Genomic DNA, 25,525 nt, shown 5'->3' on the forward strand with positions numbered 1-25,525 from the left:
TGATGCCGTTGCTGTATAATTTTTAAGATTTCTGATTAGAAAAACCGCGATGAACGTGACACGCAGCTGAAATAAGAAAGATCCGTTTCAAATTGCGGCAATCTCTTCTCCAACTGCCTACGCTCAGTAAACGCAAAGAAAAGAAAGAATTTACATTAAATGAAAATTGTTGATACCATATAGCGTTTATGATATTTACTCTTCCTCTTATCAAACTTTTAAAAAAAGCACCTGGTTATACTCGGAAATAAATTCAATCTTACTATATTTCGTTACCTTATGCAAAGTGGGAAATCAAAAAGTGCAGGAGGTTATTAAATCAGAATGGGTCAGCTGTTGCGGGGAGATATGGCGCGTGGCAATTGCAGGACGAAGCCCTATTTAGGTTGTGGGCTTCGCGTGACGTCAGCCGCATCTGCCCGACAAATGGCGCCCACGCCGAGATAATATCGCACGCTATGCATACCAGGAACTATTATGGGGATTCAAAACAACGAATATACCTTCAATTTTTAAAAACTGGAATCAAGTCAAAAACTTTATCAAAATTTAGACATATATCTTCATTTCAATAACCTGTATAGTTTCGTAGACCAGGTTAGTTTATTTCAAGAAAAGAATTACACAGAGGAAGAGATTCTACAACATTCACATTATCAAATATATGTCATAAAAATACGTAAATTCCAAAAAGTATTGTGTAAATGTTAGAACAAATATTGTAATGACTTTTTAAAGTCAATTGGCATACAGGAAAATATTATATACACAATTATAAAACAGTTCAAAAAATAAAAAGTTTAATTAACAGAATATTTACTTTATATATATTAATAATGAATTACATAGTGTATACAGGTTATTATGCATTACATCTCAATTAATTAATATTTTATAAACTAAGCCTAAATTGTATATAAATTTTAAATTAAAGTTTATAATGTTCAAATGTAGAATAAAATAGTAATTTGTACGTAGTGTACTTTGAATGCGCACATGCTGCTGTATCTGCTCGCACGCCCTATTGTTTTTATTACAGAGTAATAAGTAATTACCGAGGCATCGTCGCAAGTGATTTGTTTTGTTATTACTCTACGCCATATGTCAGCCCCACTCACCGCTACCATTTTTTTAACAAAGTAATTGACTTTTTGCTCGATTAATCGTATTCACGATTGTATCCGCTTTTCTGTTCTTTTATTGTAATCGCTACAGAAATAAATGGCTTAGTCGTGAAGACATGTTATAAAACAGTTCTATTGTGTCAGAGTTTTTCATTTATTTTTATAAAACAGACTATCTCTTTTACATAATAAATAAATCATAAAACTAACTATCATTTTCAGTTGTTGAAATTAAATATACATGAAGATATACAACGATAAATCTCAACTCTGTGAAGCCCATTCTAAAGTGAAGGTACCGAAATTTAACCCTGAAATAGTAAGTAACATCTCAGGACAAATGTATTTAAATTTATCAGATCTGAATTTTTAATCGTACGTTGTAGAGCTCCTCTGATAATGGTGCTCTTGATACGTCATTAAAAAATATTATTAAATAATTTATAATAGCTATGCTCATAAATTTATTACACGCGTTCCATAAATTAGTCAAGCGCTGTCTAAAGTCCTAATTTATAATTGAGATGAATGGTACTTATCAAGTTATTTTTTAAAAATCAGACAATTATTTAAATTGAAGTTTACAGAAAGTATGTTATTCTCGATCATTTTTTTTGTTTTTTACAAGGTGTCTGGTAGCAGATTTATGTTTTCAAATTTAAATAAATAATGTAATATTTAATACATAGTTATTATAAAAGCATTAATAGATAGCGCATAATGGATTTAATTTTGTAATAAGTGAATTATCTAAATATTTGCAGTCATATTGCATACGCTTCAAAACGCAGTCCCGCGTTCTTTAAAATAGTCATAATTAAAGACTCAAAGTATTCAAATGTAACAAATTTTACTGCTTTGTCTTAACTTTTTATTAATCTTACAGTTCCCACAAGGTTTATATAAGGTATAGATTAATCTTACGCGATGGAAAAATTTAGTGTGGAATATACGAGAAAACAATGAACTTTCACACGAGAATCAAGAAGCTTGATTCATAGCAGTTTGTTGTTGAATCAGAGCAAAGTCAGCCCGTGGTGAGGTCGTAATTGAATTTGGTAAACAATCCGTTTCAAGCGCCGAGACCCGTATATATTCACGGCACGAATGTTATCCCACGCACCTGTTTTCTGTTTTATTTACAACACACTCTTTCACTAAACTAAATATATTATCTATATTTTATATAGTTGAAGATAGAATTAAACAAAAGGGCACAATTTCATCAAATATTAGGTTTGTAGTAAATAATAATGCTTTAAAAATAAAGTTTTTCACGTAGATTTAAAACTATAGTTTAACGAGACATGATGAGGAGACCGTCATACCGTAATTTCTTTAATAATAAATACATTATAAGATTATAATAATTCACAGAAATTCCACTGCAGGAGATACACCTCTAACATAAATTTCCTATAAAGACCTGGCGGAAGCGGCTTGTATCGAGCGTTTTCCGGCGACTTTAACACATCATCTGACCACCTTGTGGGTCGACGTCCTTCCCTGCGGCTGCCGGTCCGTTGTATCCTCCAGAACTTTAAGACCCCAGCGGCCATCTGTTCTATGCGCTATGCGGTTTGCCCTCATTTTCCTGTTGAACTTTTGTTAAAGTTCTTCACACACAGGGTAACTTGAATTAACTGCATAAAAATGTAGTATGCTTAAAATTTGAAAACGGTTCTATATTATACCTCAAATTTAATACATTTTGCTTACATCATAAGGATAATTTATGTTTTTGGTATACATATCTACGTGTCTATATATATACACGTACCGACTGATATGACTTTAAGTTTTTGTTTATAAAAGTTAAATAAATATTAACAGTTCCTTATCGAATAATTCTCCCCAAAAAGTTGTGTTATAGCTTTTTAGCCGCGAGAAAAAACAATGGAGCAATCTCTCACAAGTATCGTTTTCACCCGTCGGTAGATCAATGTGAGCCCCGCGTGATAATTGAATTGCGAGGGTCAGAGCGGCCCGGGGCTAGTATTAGCGTTACATTTGATTCATATGCGGCTTCCCTAACCAGAACTATTCTCATCTATTCAGAGCTTTACTTTATTCAATTCAATGTGTTACGCTAGTTAAAAAATCATCAGTGCAGCTTAATTCAAAACCAACTACTTTGCAATCTAAACGTCATCATATAGGAATAGCATGCTGTTAATACATTAATAATTATCCGTTGATGAGTCTTCCGCCTTTTGACTCGATCTGTATGATAAATGTAATTCAACCACAGCATAAAGATTTTTAAGTATACATGTTGAATTATATATACATGACACTACCATCCAGTTAGGTAAGTAAAACTTCAAGGAAGTGATAACTTGTCGAATCCAATTTAGATGAGTAGCATATGAAACAATTCGTCTAAAATCGTCTTTGACTAATGATGACTTATGGGTCTGAAATGTGATCGTTTACGGTGGGTCTTGTAAAAAAGCGCAAGGTCACCCAGAGAGCAGTGAAGAGGGCTTCGTTCGAACCTTCGTTGCGATAATATAATTAATAACTAAATTGACCGACGTAGTTTGAAGAATTACTCATCTGACGTGGAAATCGGCGTGGCGTGAGCCCTACATGCAAACAGCAGCTCGAGCTGGTAGACTTGACGTGGATAGATCCCCCGCTCGGTGGACCCATGACATGGCCAAGGTCACGCGATGTCACTGGATATGGGTAACATAATACCGGCAATCTTGGTGATCTTTGGAGGGCGCTTATATATTTCAATTTATACATAAATTGCGATGTTACTAATGCAATAAAAGTGCTGGCAATATAGCGAAAAATAAAAATAAAAAACCTTAGTTATAATATATTATATAATGTTCACATTTACAAAAAAATATTGAACTAAAATACATACGTTACAATAAATATTAAAAAACAATGCTTCTCCCAGCGGGTTAAAGCCCGTATTTCGCTTCTCTCCGTAAGGGGTCATTACTAAACTCCATTACACTTTTTGTGCCAAGTGTTTTGGTGGTATAACAAGGGTGAAAACGACCCTACAAAACGAATGACACGCTCTCAACAGCCTCTGTTTTTATTATTGGTGAGAAAGGAAAACATTTAGTTCGTCTCTCCTTTATTTCTTCTAAATAACCTATATACAATTTATTTACGTTAACACACGACTTTTTCTAATAATAGTAACGAATAATTTATTTTTGAATAAAATAAACATCGGACTTTTCAGTCTTCAGTTTTACCATAAGTATTAAAAAAATAAAGACTTTAAACGCGATTATTTCTCTGATTATGTTTTGGCTTAACATGATGCTATAACAAATATTTTCTCTGTGAATATCTAATTCATTTTGTATACATAATTATAATCATTAATTGTTTAGATTCGTACAAAGTTTGTTTTTAAATATAATAGAATGTGGAACGTGTGAAACGCTTGATAATTGAAAATAGTTATATATTACATATTTCATAATTACAGTATGAACCAGGCCAACTATTTTATTCACAAATTTTCCTCCACAGTTGCGTTAATCTTATATCATAAATATAAACATTCCATTATAATTATTTTTTATTGTCAATAAAAGTTTCTAAATGTCCATTTCTAATACTGAACAACCAAGAAATTGTTGAAAAAAAAATTACAATTGTTAACAATCAGACTAATACACATTATATTTTATTACACAACATATCAATCCCCTTTTAAACTATTCAAAATTATTTGACTAGGCGATCACATGGCGTTTGATATGTATAGAGAAATGTCATCAATCTTAAAGGGTATGTACCCATAAAACTAGCAAGGTCTAATAATACGATGGGCATATGGCGTTATTGGCGACTCCATGGCCATCACAAGACTTATCGTTACGCTCGGTTGCTGACAAATACTCCCGGGTCCAAGTGACCCGCATCGACCTTACGCGGACGTTCCCAAATTGAGATTGTATCACTTCAAGTGGACACCTTTGTAACGCACTGTTAAAATAATCTTACTATGAAATCAGTAACAAATGCGCTCTAAATTTGAAGAGGGCTTTTATTTAGGTATAAATAACCCACATTTTATTGGAATGGCAAAAAGTTGCTAAAATTTTTTTATTAATTTTGTAGTATGTCCGGTTATAAATAATTTGAAATTTACGATATTTGCTGCTTTATGTAGCATATTTAAATATATTTTATTTACGCGATTGCATCATTGAAGTTGAACATTTATAAAGGAAGGGGACATGCATTGGCGATGTCACGGGGAGTGCTAAGTGCTTGGAGGCCACATGTCGCTCTCGTCTCGCTAATCTCCAGGATTTGCCATCCGATGGCTCTCGCCGCTCTCCATCTCGCTCTAGCCGCAGTTGACAATACATCCATCTCATGTGCCTCATTGAATATTATTGCTCTATGGGGATTTTGAAAATATGGAGCCGTTTAGCGAAAGCCGTACATTGTATCCATGTGGAATTATTCATACGTGGCCCAGTGCATTTATCACTTAATGGTATTAGCTATTAGACCGTTTAATCGCTCGATTTGCGACTTTATGGTTTGAGATTAACTATGCAGTATAAATTTATTCTACTACGAACTTTTGTCATAAATTCAGGTTAAATAGATAACTTTATGACGAAAATACTGTATAAGATTTGCTTTATACTATGCATATGAACTGACTTACTTAATTTTTCTATATTAAAACTCAAATTGATATGTGTTAAATATGATGAACATTTTCATTTAATTTTAAATTTAAAGTAGATTGGAATTAGTCGTGACGCTCAACTAATCTTAAATAACATGTAGACTAGCAAATTTACTATTTTTATAGTTCATTTATCATACTTACACTAACACTTTTTTCTTTATTGATTTGCCTTTAATATTTCTTTTTGTAGTGTATACAAGAAGAAATATTATATATATCAAAGATCCTTACGAATTCCATTGAATTTTGAGACGAACATCCACAGTATTTAGAACAGTAGTCCTCAAAATTAAAATAAACCGTTCATTTTTAATCAAGGTAGATTTATTACAAAATTGCATGTTGTGTACATTTATGTACAAAAATAAATACAACATGCAATTTTATTATAAGTACATTGATACAAAAGTATGTACTTATAAAAAATTATTAATTTAAATAAAATATCAGTAGTTTTGTTTTCGTATATCAATGTTAATAAAGTAATAAAATAAATAATATATCATACAGATTCCAAACAATCATATCTTGAGTTCATTCAAGCTCCGACTACGTCACAAAGATTAACAGCACTTACTATACTATAAACTATATTATCTCGTGCATCATTGTCTGGACTAACCTTGTCCAACCTATTTATTTTTAAAAACATTATTGATTTCGTCTCTAAGAACTATTCATTAATTCGTCAAACTTAAATGTATACTCCGAATAGTGAATACAATAATGATCGCACAGGCTGTCATCGCACCATGCGGCATTCAATACATATGCCAACTTCTGTGTTGCTGCAGGCGTCTTATAGCGTCACGATTATGAATACTTGAACCTTATGCAGTTTAAAATAAAGCTGAAATCGCAAATGAATTTTGTTTTAAGGCTGCAAAATTATTACCGTCAAAATGACTGCATTATAGGGAGGCCGCTTGTCATTGCTTCCCTAACCCTAAAAGCGTTCCTTTCTGTCTAGCCGGATGGGCAGACAGGTTAACTTTTGTTGTTTTACAAAAGCCAGTGCATTACAAGTCCGATTGTTGGCACAAATGTCGGGTATTACACAGCATTTTGTGTTTGCCGATGATTATTTCAAGCTCTAATTCATTATAACAGCGTTTCTTTTCAATGATTTGTTTGCTATTAATTTAAAAACTTTTTCGCGGTTTGTTGTTAAAATTTGATGTGAGTAATATTTACATTTATATTTTATTGAGTTACGTTACTTGTGTCCGAAATAATGTTTAATCTTAAAACTTACTCACATCTTTTGTTTATTATTTAAATAAATTACTAATTATAAATGATTGTTAATTAAATTAAATTATTGGATATAATTATACATTAATTTATATGCAATCATGATCGGTTGTAGAAACTACTAAGCCGAATTCTAAACATTTATCGGCTTGTATGCTAATTAATAACGTTTATGGAATCGAATTTTGTAAATTACAGCACAAGATTGGTTTTAGGTGTAAGAACTTTAAAGAGATGAATGTGAAGGTCACTTTTTCCATTAATTTATTTTTTGTAATAAAATGCTACAGGCCAATAACCTCTGGCAATACAAAGTCTACAGATGATATGATATGATATGATAGTAAACAATAATTAATTCGAATATGCGGTAATCCGAATATTTAGAACGCGTTTAATATTACGTTATCGTATTACTTCAGAATCCATTTTAGATGGGTCTACTATATATAATTTTCATTGCAAATAACCTATTTATTCATCCCTTTAAAGATTTTATCCCTATATCCAATCACTCGGTAACTAGGCTATATGCCTCGGTAAAGTATTACGTCGCAAAACTATATAACAGAAGCTGTGAAAACAGTGTGGATATTTAAATTACTATAAAGATAAATCATAAATCATTTCTTTTCTTGAAAGAGAGACCGAACATATTCTTAAATTTACGTCTTGCGTTGCTTGCGAGAAAGTATTGACATTTTGAATAAACAAAAGAAATGTTGGAATATTTCTTTAGGAAAAGAAAGTCAATAGAGGTTTTGAGGCATTGCCCTCGACGTTTTGTGCGGGTTTCAGTCAGGAGTGGGGTGCGGGAGCTGCGGGGAGGTAGTGTCTGGGGACGGGTGTACTCTTCTTGATTACAGACCGCCCTACAACCCCGCACTGATCCCCCTGTAGTTCCATGCCACACCAGAAACAAGCCTACACTGTGTAATGCTTCATTTTTCAATAAATATTGGTAAGAAAATTATAAATTAATGAATTAATTTAATACTTTAATTACACTTAATGTCTAGTTCTTCATTTATTTGAAATAGGCACGCCCACAGCAACACATAATTTAAGTTTACATTAGTTTCATTTAACAATGTATTAAGTTACATATGGCTGCCAATTGTAGGCGTATACAGGCCTGGCCATAACGATGCTAGGCTATATCTAAGCGTTAATAACTGGATATTAATTAACGGTTTTCTCAACAATAACAAAACAAGACACGAACAAAATATAGTATTATAAATCAATTAAAGTTAATATTACATACTTTCGTTACAGTGAACATAAAAAGAATTGATTTGCTAAATATGATCCTAAGATCAAAACTCGATAAGGGCACAAACAATTTGGATAATTTATATCTTACATTTTTTGGACGGTTCTTAAGTAGAGAAAAAATTGAAAATTTTGAAGAAAAAATACACTGAATAAATTAAAATGTGTGTAAAATATTTGACGTCAATCAAAATCAAACAAAAAGCATGTTCAGAGGTAATAAAAAAATTAAAATATTATAAATTAAATATTAGTATTCCAGTAAACAAAATATAAAAGTTATATGAATAATCGTTGTTAGTTATTTCATTTATTAAAACAATAAATAAACTGATCACGCTGAAATAACTCTTTTTGTTATTAGACTGTGACTTGTCAATAACTTCACAGCCTATGTTATGAGTATCAAAGACACACATAAAGAAAAATTTGTAAAGAAAATGTTGCATGGTTTCGGATTAAGAATATTTGTGAAATTTATGAGAAAAACACCCAACCGAGTTATTTTAGGTTCTTCAAAAATCGGAACGTGTTTGGAATTCTCTGCCGTGTATTTAAATTTTACAGATGCCATTGTTATTTGGAAAGTTGAATTTAATTAGTTTCATTAAAATTTGGCTCTTCAGGCCGTCATATCACGACGTCACTTGTTTGATCACTGCAAATGATCCAAAGTGATTAATAATTTAAATAAATAAATATAATTTTATTGTTATAAAGTCTATGTTATCTAATAATAAATAAAAAAGTAATTCTTTCTATCGATAATATTAATTAATAGTTAAAAGGTGCACTAAAATCGGAAAAATATTCCTAAAATAGTGATTATTTAGTTAGTACAAAGTTGACTTTATGTAGTGTTATTTATTTTTATAGTGAAATCTAAAAACACTTCCGGGGCAAAATAAACACGGTGTGAATTTTTAATAACATCAGATATTATTTAAATATTATTAAAAATATTAAACTAAAAAGACTTTTTTTACCCCACATCTGATTAAAGTTCAACTAAAGGTCGTCAACTGGTGGGTATAGGCCTCTCCCGTAGATTTACAATTTGATCATAAACGTCTTACGAAAACATATGAAAATTTAACGTAAGACCCTGGGCCTCCGTTTTTATTATTTTCTGTTAAGTCCACTGTCGTAATTTAATTTGAATAGATAATAATGTGTACTCCTCAGTTAGCATAGTGTATTAATTAATGTTTATATTCTGTTACGTGTGAATTATCAGCCGTGATGGACTTCGGACCTGATAAAAAAATAACTTTTTAATAAAAATAATACTGTTTTAACACTCAAGAGTCTTTATGTATGCAAATATGTATAGTTAAAAATTTTGCTTTATCATGAAAATAAATAAATATCTAAGTTGAAATTTGAAATATAAGTGTGAAGACTAAATCATGTAGCGACGTGTCTCTATTCAAGGTTTGGCTCCTGAGCGCAGGTGGCGGGGCCGAGATTGTACGCATCAAAGTTGCATGAAGATACGACCCAAGCGCTCATAAAAATACATATTCTAGCAGAAGGGTCTCTGCTTTTAATACGGAGCTGTAATGAGCATCCCTAGGTCGCTCGTCTTCTTAATTTTCTCTTCAACTACCCATTCAAGCAAATTGTGAGTCTTTAGTAATTGTCTAATGAAGTGGAGGTGAAAACGTTTAAGAGATGACTTTAAGTCATTTATTTATACACTTCTTACACAATGTGTAACGGCGAAATTAATGTCGAAGATATTTTATTCAAGTTTACTGTTTAGGACTAGATTCAACTAGGTGTATCGACGACATAGTTAAGATCGCTAGAAGTCTTTGGATGCGGGCAGCGCAATATCGGTCGTGGTGTCGAACTTCGGGGTAAGCCTTTGCTTTGCAGTAAATGTCTATTGGTTGTTATAATGATCATTACAATTATTCCAATACCGTGGTAAATGTACATAATTGTGATACATTTAGATCAAAATTACTATACTTTTTACACAGGTAATATAACCACGAATATATGTGTACATGTCTATAATGCTTATTTTTTAGCAAGTTCAAATGGCAGTGCAGACCACATAACGCGCAGAACTGATGGCCACTGAGCCCGAAAAAATTTTGTAGTAGAGACCACGGAGCCGCTAACGTAGGGTAGTCCATCCGCCCACATAGTGGTCAAATGACTTTATAAAGAGGATCGGTAGACGCAGGATGCAGGTCGTGTTAAAACCGTATCATTAGAATTTGTAGGAGGCCTATATACAGTAGTGGACGTCTTACGGCAGAAATGATGGCGGTGATGGAGCATTTTTTATATTTTAACAATTAGATACACAGATAAACAATTCTTTGACACTATAATAAATAGCGCGCAATTGCACATACAAGACAATAAAAAAATAAGAACTGAAAACAAAAAGCTGCACTAAAATAGAATATGACAAAATAAAGAATCGTAATTAATTAAAACATTTCGCAGTAGTATAAAATAAGTCATGATTCAATGATTAGAATCACACAGTGAGCGAAACATATATTTTTCAATTAACCTAATAATATTTAGAACAGTGTTTAATACTATTTTAAACATTTAAAAAAAATGTAAATAAAAGGTGGGACGATTGTTAAGTAATAGCTATTACATTAGGCAATCCTTTAATGCTTCGGTGAAAGTAGTCGCTAACTAAGCGATTTTTATCTTAATAACTATTGTTTTTTCCCCACTACATTCATATCAAAACAATGTGGGTGCAGCGAGCGGCAGGGTGAGGCAATCGACCGCTGCGTGGATAATTATTTAGCTGGTCTTTGGCTTCTGTTATAATAAGTCATACATAAGCAAAGCTTTGAGTAGTAACCGAAATTAGGTAGGCATTCTCTTCAATTACTTTTATAAAGCTTCATCCAAAGTTTGTGCCGTGTATATTAAATTCAGAAGTTTGTGTCTCTGAATCACAAAAAGATGTGATTTGTTAATTTTCCTTTTTTTCTAAAAGTTCTAACAATACCATCTAAAAATTATGCTCTTTATAAAAGTGATATTGGTAAAGATATGACCAAATTTATTCACGAGATTTCTTAAAAGTCATTTTTATTTGAACTAAACTAAATTATTTTATCGCTTGTTATACAAACAGTAATTTTAAGGTATTGGTATAAAATTATGATAGGATTTAGCGATGTTTTTCTTAACGCCTAAAGTATTATTTTTTATTCATGTACATATTATTATTTGTTATAATATCTAAAGAGGAAAGACATTTTTAAATCAAAACGCGGAGACTAATAAGATGCCAGTCCAATGCGCTGGAGTCATGGTCGTAAACAATATCATTTATAATAAATGTTACTGCAATAATCGTAAATGTGAAAATTATTAATTATATAATCAACGACAAATACACAAAAAATATGATTTAGTTTATCCTCAATTTTTAAAACAAACTCTATCTCTCATATACTAAGTTGCTGTAAAAGTTAAGCTAGATTGTATGTGGTCTCAAAAGCAAAACAATTAGATTTTCGACGTTCATATGTGAAATTTACGATAAGTAAAGTAAGATATAAAATATTATCGGAGACATACACGCAGGATAAATTATTATTAAAAATAAAAAAAATTAATTCGATTTTAATTTTAAATATATTTAACAAATATTTACACCAACTAAAACAAGATCTAAAATATATACAGTTGTTTTACTTAATTATCCTATATTAACTTACCTTTACAAAATATGTAGTTAGTTTAGTCTTGTCAATGGTTTTAATACTCGTTTTATTTTTTAAATATTGTTAGTAAAGTTAATAACACAATAAAAGTATTGATAACTAAAATATAACGTGCATTTAATTAATATTTGTATTATTATTTAACCAGGAATTGTATATGTACATCTATGAACCGTGATATTGAAGGTGAATTATTTTTTTATTATTTGTAATATGAAAAAAAAATTAACGGTTCATATTTGTGAAATACAAGGTCAAATGAAGAAGATTAATGTTATTTGTATATGAATACTAGCTGACACGGCTAACTTTGTTTTACTTAAAAGTCAATAAATTATTAGATTTCAAATTTACATAAAATTAATAAATCATTATTTTTTGCTAAAGTCGATTTATCTCATATTTTTGATAATAAGTTCTTTAATTGATGCATATTCAAATTGTAATACTTATTGTCCTATTCCGGGCGAAGACAAAGAAAAAAAATACAAAAGTCTTAACATTACTTCAGCTGCACTAGAGTTTGGAACATTATTTATAAGGAGTTGCTAAAACGACTTTGTTGTATACATATAAATGTAGTGAAAAATTCTTCATTATACAAAAACACTTTTCTTCTGGAAATTTCCAAAAAAGGTAATGGTCTCTTCATATTCTAAAAGCCTAACGAACAAGTAACTTTTTGGCCAAGAATCGTTACTTATAACCTCGTTCTATCAAAAGTATGTAATGCGTCTAAAGTCAATAAAGAGATTATGCGTTCTTTTATAGATATATTTAATAGCACTAAATACACTGATAGAAACAGACGGTCCGCCATCTCTTTGATTGATTAAAACTCTAACAAAGGGATAACTCTGATCACTGAGAGCTTTGTATAGAGAAGCCCTTTATATTCCCGTAATCATAGAATCCACCCTATACAAATTCATCCAACGAAAATATGAATTTTCTTATGATCATTTGTGTGAAAGAATTGCAGTTTGATTACTTTTCATGTACGCCGTATTGTATTGCGGTAGAATATTCATGATGTATTTTTTTTTAATTTATATCTTAAAGCGTCATGCTGAGCAGATTATTTGCCTGAACATAAGCAATTTGCCCTTCGCTTAACAATATAACTAGGCAATTACGAATATCGCAATTATTCACTTAATCTTCTAATCTATCATAAATAAATTACAACCATTTACTTAATTTGCATTTTGCACAATAACATTTTCCATTACCTAAAAAAAACTTAATTTTTGATAACTTATTGTCATTATAATTGATATTTTACGTTACGTAACCTCATGTTTAATTACGAATTCTAATTACATTCAAATTTGACCTAAATTAAAACTAAATTTTTATTCTATTATTGATCGTATTTTTATTACTTTAATTCCAAATTTTTCTTATCATCAAATTAATTTTGTGTGTTAAATAAGTTTATAACACTTTTTTTACTTTTCTCAACAACTAGTTTATTAGAAGAACTAGAATTTAACTTTAATTAGATTTTATTAAGTAATTGTATGCCATTGGCCAGGTCGTTAAACTCAGGTACGTCATGAAGGTAAGTCACAAGGGGGTCGGATTCGACAGATGTCGACCCCCGCTGAGCGGATGATGATTTTTGGCCAAAGCTTTGAAGCATATAATATGTTAATCTTAAATGTTGTTTAGTTTTTGTACATTATTTTTATATTTGATTATTATGAAATTAGTAAGATGTTTATTTGAAGGTAAGGTAAATGGTTTGCTCACAATGAAAAGTACAAAATTGTGAAACGTAAAATCCTAGAGATAGGATGCGAAGAAACTTAGGTTGTAGTCATAAAATTTACCCGCTTCAATAAGGATGCTTTTTTTTATAAAAAGAAGAAATCTTCACTAAAAAAATACTTTGTATGAAATAGAGTTTTCGTTAACGCCTATTACTTGCAACTAAAAATAAAATTCGTTATTATACAATTTTTCCAAATATTGTAAACTCATAAAGTAGTCTTATACTTTTTGTCCTAGTGATAAAAGAGTTAATAACTAAGTTACCCTTTGGCTCCTAAATGCGTTCTATACTCTTGCGTACATTTCCCTTGTATAGTAAAATTAATTACCATTCATTTGAATACACAATAGATAATGAAAAAATTTTTACACCTAGCTGTACAAACCCGATAGATTTAGACCTCACGGAGCGCTACACTGTCATGACCATAATTTCAGTCGTACAACGTTTATTGCCGGACCCAGGCTTACCCGGTAGATTTCCGATAGGACCGGTTAAAAACGGCCTGCATCTGGTGTTATTCGACGACCTTAATAAGGTTTCCATCCATCCTGCGAGTGGTGGTTAAATTTGGTGTATTAAAAACCTTAATCCTAAACCTGAATTTCTAGCATTTAGTTTGTTACATCTTGCTTTATTGACCATTTTTATCAAAACATATTTTTATATGTTAAAGATTTTCGGGTCTAGGCTTGTTTTAAACATATTATCAATTTTAAAAAATTTATATCACTTTATGAAAGACATAGAACATAAAGTTCTGTGCGCAATGTGGTATACCCACTACCATTTTGTCTTGCCAATAATGTTAAAATAATTTAGAGTAAAGTTTTTGAGTAAGAAAAGGACCAATATTTAGCCACCATGCAATGTGGCATGTGCGGAAGTGGCTAAGCTAAATATTGGTCCTTTTGTTACTTAGGATGGACTTCCGCAAGGTAACGCCTAATTTCATTAAATATTTAAAGTTTTTGAATCCATGCTTTTGCATTTGACATTAAAGAAACGATGAAGTAAGATTTCATACGAATCGAAAAAAATATTTTGGAATATATTTTATTATATATTACACTTCAACGATGAATGTCGTTGAACAGTTTAAACCTATCTTGTTTTAATTCCCGGAAGGAAACGATTCGCAGCGCACGCGTCGCCACGTGCCTACTTCCGGCGATAATGTGGTAACATAATAGGAGACATCTCCACTTTCTTCCTGTAATGGTTACAATATAATGTTTGGTAAATTAAGCTTTATTTAAATTCCGTCAATAAGGTGATAAATGATTTGTGTTCGTAATGTTTTTTTTTTGTTTTATCAGGTTTACTATTCACAGTATTTACAAGAAATGTTAATTAGAGTTTGTACGTCATTGCGATGTATATCCATCTTCATATACACATACAGGAACATATACAGGATCATTGGTTATAAGTCTAAAAACTTCGAAGGGATGAATATACAGCTCATTCCCTACCAAAACTATTTAAAGCTTTTACATCAACTTCATTACATAGTTTTTTTTTTTTATCGGAATGCGAAAAGGTATTACCGCTTGGCAGTATAAAGTCTGCAGGAACAGATAGTAAAAGCTAACTAATTTTAATATTTTACACTCGTAAATTTAAAAAAAAAAAACAATATTTCTTATCACATTATCATAACTTAATTTATATTTTATGAAACTAATTATTTTTGGATATAGTGTATAATACATTAATTGCCACCAAATGAGCTATACATTATACATATATTTATAACCGATGATCCTCTGTAAATTTTATACAAAATATTTACTTAACTGGATTCAGATCAAAATGATCAAAGTGTGATATGTAAATAAAAATAAATGACTTTTTTTACAATGTTTACTATTTTTAAAAACTATATGTATACTATATTATGATGAAAACTAAACGACTGTTAATTATAGTTCTGTATGAATAATATGCATGTGTCATCTAGGCGTGTCTATCTATCAGAATATATTTCTTTTTAATTATATTAAGTACACATACTCGTAGTAAAAACGATGTATCGAGTAACCTGTATTCCAATTACTCTCTCTCACATTGAATCTATGCTATGGAAATCGAAACAGTATAATAATATTCTTATTGAACAATATACTTTAAATTTTGCAATAACTGAACTAATTGATAAAAATAATAACTTTGCTGTTTTATGATGTAATTACGAGTAACAACATTAAGTTCTCGTAATAAAGAATAACATAGTATTCATAGAAACTTTCCCTAGCACAGTAATCGTAAAACAATACGTTTAGACGCTAGAAGCTTCTAAAATAAAGCCTATGTTCTGTTAGAAATTATGTTACTATGTTTTAGGAATCTTATTAATATATGTTAATACTTAAAATTATAATAAATATTCGTGATAGTTATAAATAGTGTCATTAATATTAGTCCTCGTTATAATGTTTTAAAAAACAATGAAAATTCCTTTAATACACAGTGAATTACAAAAATTGTACCGCCTCTAATCGATTCCATTGGAAATCTATTGGAGATGCCTATGTCCAGCTGTAGACGCCCTATAGATGAAATGATTATGACCCAATGCTATAATATCTATCTATATATCAAAATTAAGTATAACTTGGATTTTTCATGCATATATTTTATGTAAATTTAAAGCAAAAAAAATATCAATATTACAAATAGCACTTTAATACAAGTATTACGAACAATGCCATCGTATAACAACAATTTACTAAGTGCTACGTTATCGGTATAATAGGTGCGCGTTGGCGTTTAAATCGAAAAGAGCTCATCGACGCTCCTGTGTTGTACGAGCACTTAACTTGATTACATGAAGCCCTACAGCCCGCTGGTATACCCGCAGCCCACACAAAAAGATAGGTTAGTATGGGAGCGAGGGCACGCACATGCCACGACCGCCCCGTCGCGTGGCGCTCGCCACGTGCCTGCCTCGATAATTGTAACGTACTACGAAATACTAACTCTGCATCAACAACAACCAAAGGTGTTCTTTGTTAATATATTCATCATATTCGGCTTTTGTTCCAAATCGGTAACAATAAATATAAAAAAAAATATTAAAGCGGCATCACAAAGTTCTCACCTTCTAACGCCTTATTTCTAGCTAACAAAGCCAAGAGTACGTCCGGCGGTGGCGGATCCAAAGGATGCATATCGAGAGTGGTACCCATGGGAACTTCCCGTGTCTCGCAATCCTGCACGAGCCCGTTGTAACCAGTTTCCATGTATCACAATTACGTCCTTGTAACACCACACAAACATTGAGCATAAACGCGAAGATCTAGCATTCCGTGCAATCCACGAGCATGGTCTCGACTCGATCATACACCGAGAACGATGTAACGAAACGAGAACGCTGCACCGAGCGTCGCGACGCAGATGGAAGCCTGCTTCACGTGCGGCACCGCCCACGCCCGCCCTACACGCCGCTCGCTCTGCGCACTACCCTCCTACCTCCCATTGAGAAGTCATTTTTTACCCCCCGAATCTGATAAACCCTTAGGCAGCCGGGGGCGGCCGGGGCTCCCCCGCCCCGAACTAATTTGCAGGAGTCGTACGACACACCCCTGGTGCTTACATCCATCTGCAATATTACTCCGGCACGTTATCCCGTTCGCGAGGGCACTGCGTTTCTACTTATCTGGCATTCTTGTCAAGAAAGAGAGAATTTAAAATCGTAATAATAATGTATATGAGCGTCGTTTTGGACAAAAACATTATAACATTTGCAAAGACATCTGTATCATAAGATAGTCTATAATAAATACTACAAAATCTGTAATATAGATACAAAAATCTGTAATATATCTCTTGCATTTCTTAAATATGCGAATATGTTAATAGTACTAATAAATTTATTAAGAACTATATCTTGTATAATAGTCAACATATATATTACAATATGGTTGTTATAGATTCTGCACGAGAAAGGGTAAAACACAATTGTCACAATACAATTATGAGTCACAACAAAAAACATCAACACTTTTTGGGCTTAACTTTTATATGTCACTTCGTGTGATCTTTACATTACAAAATAACAGAACGAAAATACTAAATAGAAAATAATAAAGAATAATAGAGAATAATAAATAAGATAATAGAAAAAAACTATTGTTAAATAATAATTATTTTGTTTATGCGACTGATTTTAAAAATTTCCTTCTCACTTGGCTATATCTGTATACATTTTATTTTAAATTGCACATAAATGTGTACAGTAAATTAAGGGATCCTAAATCTCGAAATCTAATAAAAACTTTTGTTGTAACTAATGTCAAAACGATTTACTCACATTACTTTTATTAAACGTAAGTTTTTAAAAAAAAAACACCTGTTTCGCCTAATATATTTAAAAAGTAACGATTGTTGGACTCCTCACGAAAAAAAATATTCCTATGCTTTTCCGAATTACTCTTAACTGACCAGAAGCAAAAAAACTCTAGCAATTTATGTGTATTTCATAAATTTTGTAAGTAATAAACGACTCGACCTAGCCGATTTAAATAAATTTGTTTTTTTTTTAATACTGCATAAAAGATTTTACTCTTTGAAACGGGCATTATTACAAGCATTCTACTTTCTACTAATAAAATGTTTTATTATAACATATCATCGATAGTTTTTAAATAAACGGGTTATTTAAAGAACTTGTAAGTTTTGTTTGCCTATTAAACACTTTTTCGACTCCGCTTTTAACCATAGGTTTATCATAGAGAAAATAAAACAATTTGACAAAGAAGCGTATGACTATTGCAATTTACATATTTTGTACAAATTATATCTATTTTATTTCAAAATGTTTTTAATATTGAACTCAAATAACTAACCAAATGGAAATTTGTGACAAATCTGATCCAGATAATGTTTTCAAAAGCTTCAAATTAGTGGAATTTCCAATATGTTTTGTTGGATTATCAACTTCAAAGGAAATTAAGGTGGAATGGGATTTGCAGTCATCAGTCTATCTTAAAACAATGCACGAAGGATCACTATTGGTACGATTTATATTAAATGCTTTACGTTTCTTACCATTTACGGTCTAATGTACCCGTTAGGAAAATAACACTTTGTATTTCTCTTTAAAAACAGCATTAATAATAAGAAATAATTCTGATGTGAAATAAGATTAACCATTCAAGCTATTTTAATAACTACGAAAACGTTTTTTTGTTTCAAGAAATATGAAGAAGCTCGTGAAATATCTGCGTCACATAGAGCATTCATCCTTAGCTATATTGACAACCACACAGTAGAAATAACCTTTAATCCGACCAATAAATGCATAGTAGTATCTAAACAAGGCAATAATAATGACAATATATTTGTGGTTGATTTGCGTCTAATTCATGTAGATGGAATACTATGTTGTAATAATGAGTTTCATGCAGAAGTTGGCAGATATTATATATTTGGCCAGTATGAGTACGTTAAAATGTCTCATGAACCAAAAGTGTTAGATTTTGCTGACGTTTCGCTTGGTGCAAAAGAAATAAGATATTTAATAATAAGAAATGATTCACAATATACAACTGCTAAACTCTATTACCAGAAGTCGGTTAGCTTTGATGTTGTACCGAAAGTATTTTGTATTAAACCTTATTCGGCAGAAAAGGTATTAGTGACTGTGAAGCCTAACAGTTTGAAATTAGACAATCAAATTGTATTCCACATAATCAATCCCAATGATACCGTTACAAAAACAACTACAGATAACACTACAAATAAATGTGATGATAACGTCATACCATACAAAATCACATGTAAAATTAAAGTAATGTGCCCTAAAAAGCATCGTCCTATTTGTGTAAAATCTTTACATACATTATATGAGTTGAACCCTTCCTATACATATGTAAGTGATGAGCTACCTAAAATGAAAGAATTGAAAACAAAAGCAGATGAATGTTTGATTACAGCTAAAATGGCCGTCACAATAAAAACAATAACTGAAAAAATAATAACAGGAAAAGATGAATGTTATACTGATACAGAAAATATACCAATTTTGCCAGCACACATGTTTTGTAAACCAAAACGTAACATTTTATCAATTTTCGATGTTTTCCATATTTTACCACAACCAACATTTGTTGATTTCGGCAGAGTCGGATTGTCATCTTACGCTGAAAAAGAAATAATCATTAGAAATACTAGTACCGCCGATATTACTTTTGAATTCTTTCACGATGGAAACATTTATTACACGGTTAAAAAAGAACGTACATTAAAGATTAAGTTAAAAGCCTTGAAAGAAATAAAAATAATTTTATTTTGTTTTGGTTCTATGGAAGGGAATTACACTAGAAATTTCGAATATACTATAAATCACAGGTTTCTTCGAAAACATCCATACACATTACAAACTGGTAATGCAACGCTCATGTTACCAGATAAAACCTTAAAATTCGGAATGGTCACTATGGAAGCGTTTATTACATCGCTGCCGATAAAAATTTATAACTATTTCAATGTCAATGTACAATTTAATTGGAGCACACCTAATGACGATGTACCATTTGAAGTGGTTCCAAACGCATGCTCACTCCCTGGAAATACTTGCAGGATGTGTGATGTAATATATAAATGTAAGCCTACGAAAGCAAAAGTGTTTGAAATTGACTTGAATCTAGAAAAGAAAACTATTCCAGTAGAGCTTTATGTCGTCACTCGAAAATTGTCCATAAAATTCCTGAAATCAGCTTTGGCCTTCAATGACATTGCCCTAAACTTAGAAATGGTGGAAAAAATCAAATTAGAAAATTCGTCGCGTGAGGTTGCCTTTTTTTATGTGGTAGAACCTCTTTTGCCCGGTTTCAGAATAGAACCCATGAGCGGAGTAATTGGCCCTAAAATGATTATACCTTTCGACGTCATTGTAAAAATATCTTGTGTCTTGGAATTTGCATTTGATTTGATTGTTAAAATTAATAATAAGGAAAATGTGACCATACCTGTAAGTGGCAACGTAGTTGAACCGAAAATAAATATACAACCTAAAAATGTTTTCATGCCTCGAATTCCGTGCAACTTGATAACATACATACAAGTTACATTACAGAATACAACTAACGTAAAATCGGAAATAGAGATCTTAAGCATTGATGAGGATAACGATTTTTATGTTTACGTGAATAAAGGTAATGAAAAATGTAGAATAACAAAATTAGACATTGAAGGAGGTCAAAGTAAGGCAGTTTTCATACAAATATATGGTATATACAGAAGGGAGTACGATTTTTTTATGCCTTTTAGAATAAATGAATTAATAGGTCCTCCAAACAATAATCAAGAATCACACGATTTACGTTATTATATAGAAAAAAACGAGCAGTAAGTATTTCACAGTTAATTACATTTGTGAATGTCTTTGTTAATTGAAAAAGTTACCGTTTTGGTTCTGTTTTACAGATTGTATGAAAACAACACAAAAGTTAAGATAAAGTCGAATTATAAAGAAATCAGTTTTTGTCGTCTCAACGGCGTTATTAGCCTACCACAGCTACAATTTTCGGTTGAAAATTTTGAAATAAATTATGATGAAAATAATGATAATTGTATTGAATTCACAATGAAAAATGTATCCAAGCTCAAACGGACCGTGACAATTTTGATATCAAAACTATCACCAAATTTTTCTTTAAATTTATTATCAGAGGAAAATTTACTGATTACATCGGAAAATTATTTAAAATTTGAATTAAATTCTCACGAAGAAGTTGAATTTCGCTTAAAATTTCATCCAAAAAGTCGCGGCCGATTTGTTTCTACGGCTTTGCTCCATCTTGATGCAAACATGACAATACCCTATTACAATTTAACATTCATCGGAGTTAACGAAAAACCTGTAATTGTCCCCAGTACATTCCGAATTATATTTCCATCGGCTTATGTTGGTGAAACAATGTCAAGCAATATGACTTTGAAAATAGATAAGGAAACTGATGCAGAGTCAGTTTCCTTTGTTGCAAGCAAAGATGATTCGGTAGCAGTAGAATTATTAGATTATATTATTTTAGAAGATAATGTAACAAAAAAAAATACTTTAATAAATGTCAAAATAACTATCACAAGTGAAACTCCTGTTGTGGCTAGTTCAGTAGTTACTTTCAGACATGCGAGTGGTTCAAGCTGTGACTTAGAGGTTAAATTTTGCTTTACGTACTGTCCCTTAACGTTACATGCTAATTCATTTACTCAATTTGAAGATAATCCGTATCCTTACTACCCATTGCCAACTCAAATTGACTTTCATAGCTATATGGAAAAAAGCTCGAAATTCCTTGAAAAGTGGATGTTTTATCAAGGATTTAGAAAAGAATTATATCCTAAAATTCCTGAAACACTAAATGCGGTTTCAATTTCCTTAGCTTCTCAAGTAAAGGAAAAATCAAAGGGAATAAACGTATCGTTTCTCAATTTTATGAGAAGAATTGCCGGACCGTTAATGAAACATGTGCGCAAAGTAGCGTAAGTATAAGTAATATGTGTAATAGTGTAATCATATAATATACGTTAAGTGTATAAACTTTTAATTCGAAATCATATTTATTTCAGAAATACCGAAGCTGATGAAGCAGTTAAGCAAGTTAAGGACATTCATGGAACTTATGGAGAAATTTTAAAATTATTAAAAGCCCGTGGAGCTAACTTATGGGCTCTGGAACCAAAGTTTCTCTTAAGCTACGATCAATTTGTTACTTATGTTGCAAGCGTACCTTCAAAAAATAATGCTGATGAAACATTTACACAAGAAATTTTAAATGATGCTGGATTATTTAAAAGACTAAATAAACAATCTTGGATAGATTTCATACTGCAGAGTTATAAAGTGTTTATTTTAGACAGCTGCTTCTTTGATTGCATTTGTGTAAGTTCACAGCCGAGAGATATACTAGATATAATAATAACATGGTACAATGAACAGTTACGTTTACAATATAATACAAAATTCATGAAAGATAAAACAATAAAATGTATTAAAAATATTACTACCGATTTATCAGACGGGATCGCTATTATTGCAGTGTTTTTAAATCATTGTCCATTCTTAAAAAACCACTTCCTAATATATAGCAAAGAAAACGAATGTAATACTGAGAGCGGAAAAATTAATAACGCGTGCCTCATTATCGAAGCAATTAATCAACTACGACTTAATTTTCCCCTTAACAGTACAGATTTTCTTGAACCGAACTTTTTACAAATGTTTTTCCTATCCATAAATCTTTATGTGGTTTTGCCCATGTTTAAGTCTAAAGATGTAATTAAATTTAATCCACCACTTTTAAAAAGTTCGACGCGAAGGATTTCAATCAACCCAGTGAGTCAAGAATCTTTAACACTTGCGTACTTCCTGCTTGAAAACACAAGAAATAATTTTACCGTTGAAAAAGTAATGGCGGGTGACTCCGGTAAAAAAGTTATGGTAAACGTTACATACATTGCTAATTTTGTGGAAGAGTATAATTCAATCCTCCTAGTACATGGATATAATAAAACAAGAATATTTGATACTTACATTATATTTATACTTTCGGGATGTGTCGAAATACTGACACCTTTAAGAAAATGTAAAGTCACGGGTCCAAATTATAGACAACAAAAAGTCGACGTATTAGTATCGTCACCGTTTACGACAAGTGCTACTTTCCAAATGTACTTATTAGATAAAGAACCAACAGTTCCTTTAACGCTCGACGAAAATCCAAAATCTAAATTTTATGCCACTCGACTACATTTGATAGATAAAGAAATAAATTTATCGGGTATACCTAAAGAGAGTGGACAAGATGTTATGGAGCATAAGGTATATTTTCTTTTAATCTGCTTGGATGCTCAAATTGGCAATTCGTGGGTCTGGTTCAGAAGTAGTATAGGAGAATTCTTCATAAAGGTGACGTCACAACCAAGATGCGACATATTCCTTGATACGCTATTTGCTAATGTTACCACATGGCCAATGGTACCGTGCAGCTGCGGGGATTCTTGCGAATGCTACCGTACCGTTGTATTGATGATACCTCATCGCAATGAAATGACAGTGAAGTCACTGCGGGCAGCATTGTCAGAGTATGCATCAGAAAAAATGATTGAAATTTTCGATCAACTAATTGGTAAATTGTTCATATTATTATAAAGTTAGATTACGTGTGTTAACGCTTAATTCTTTATTGCCCGGTCGAATGTTCCCTGTGATAATATTTTTGTAATCATAGGGAATATTGACACCAATTTTTTTTTATCACTCTGTCAGTTATTTTCATAAAATAGCAGCAATAAAAATATTACGTTTTATCGTCATTAGGGATTTAACAGTAGAAATTTTCATTGCATGATTTTACCAGTTTCGATGCCACTGCTTCTGACTATTGTTTTACATGATGCAACGATGCTGATGCGATTCTCACGAAATGTTTCAATGTTGGTATTCTAGAAACATAACGTATTTTCTTTACTAGCAAAGGAAAAACTACGAGAGTTTCATTAAAATTACCGAAAAATTAAAAAAAAATGGGATTGGTTTTTTGCTTTTATATCGCAGGCATACAATATAATTTTTATATTGAATCTCAAATTTTTTTTTTTTGGTAAGTATCACATACACCGAAAATAGAAATACACGTGCGGAATAATACATATCATACATCTTGGAAGATGAGACTAAAAGTAATAAGATACGTATTAACTACTAAGATTATTGAAATCAGTCTAAGCGCCCTCAACGCCTTTCCGCGTCTAACCTACAGAATCTTCAGAGGTCTAAGGTCTATGAACCGCAGTGAGAGTCTGGTCAGAAAAAGAAATATAAAGAGTTAAATACGAAAATATGTACATAAAATGTTTAAAAAATACTTAGAATTTTACAAATCGACTAGATTTATTAACCAATTAATTATTTTACAGAAACGCCGACGGGAAGAATTATTCTCGGCATGCTTTTAGTTGAAGGCGGAACCAATATATCTGAAGTGCAACACATCCTGCGTAATGAGACCTCCTTTCGTGTTACGGCTCGTGCACTCGAACCACGCTTCGACAGAGTGACATTGGCCCAGCATTCTGAAGAAACTTTGGCTCTGCCGATAACGGTACCTGCGCACGATAAACCTGAGAAATTTTCTGTCACTTTCACCTCCGAATGCGGTATGGACGTTCGTACTTATAGGGTGTTCTTTGTAGAAGCAGAGAATGAATAAATTTAATAGTTGATTCGTCGTGTTTTTTCAAGTTTATAAAAACACATTTAGATAAATACTATTATTTTAACTTTTTTCCTGTTATTTATTTAATATTTGTTTGTATAATATATATTAAATTTGAGATGACGGATACTTATTTTATTATTAAAGTAATTTCATGATACGATAATATGTCTGCTTAAACGGAAGCATTGCGTGCTATTTAGTTATTACTGCCTAATTTCAACACGAAATGTCTAGTGAATATACAAGTAAACCTTGAGATTTCGGACAATCAATTCGCTACTATTGCTTCCTTTAACATTAATGTTTTTATATGGAAAAACATTTTTTGAGTTATAATTAATAGCATTTTTTAACTACAAGAAAATAACTTATATTTAGGTGCTTATTAACGAAGGGTTTATTTTTATAATATATTAGTGAATTTTCTACAGTTATTTTAATTCCTGATGCTATAA

The 25,525-nt window shown here is 31.5% G+C and overlaps 1 protein-coding gene across 1 annotated transcript; it reads left to right on the forward strand.

The window, feature by feature from the left end:
• The first annotated feature begins 18,695 nt into the window (after positions 1-18,695).
• On the forward strand, positions 18,696-25,061 carry LOC137921928 (uncharacterized). Its single transcript, XM_068764728.1, has 5 exons — positions 18,696-18,860; positions 19,043-21,195; positions 21,274-22,332; positions 22,420-23,978; positions 24,769-25,061. The coding sequence occupies exons 1-5, from the start codon at positions 18,696-18,698 to the stop codon at positions 25,059-25,061; spliced, it is 5,229 nt and encodes a 1,742-aa protein (XP_068620829.1).
• Positions 25,062-25,525: the final 464 nt, after the last annotated feature.

This window comes from Battus philenor, unplaced genomic scaffold, assembly GCF_028537555.1.
Source record: "Battus philenor isolate CCGP_79_NKW_IND1 unplaced genomic scaffold, ilBatPhil1.0.hap1 SCAF_2, whole genome shotgun sequence".
NCBI classification, from domain to species: domain Eukaryota; kingdom Metazoa; phylum Arthropoda; class Insecta; order Lepidoptera; family Papilionidae; genus Battus; species Battus philenor.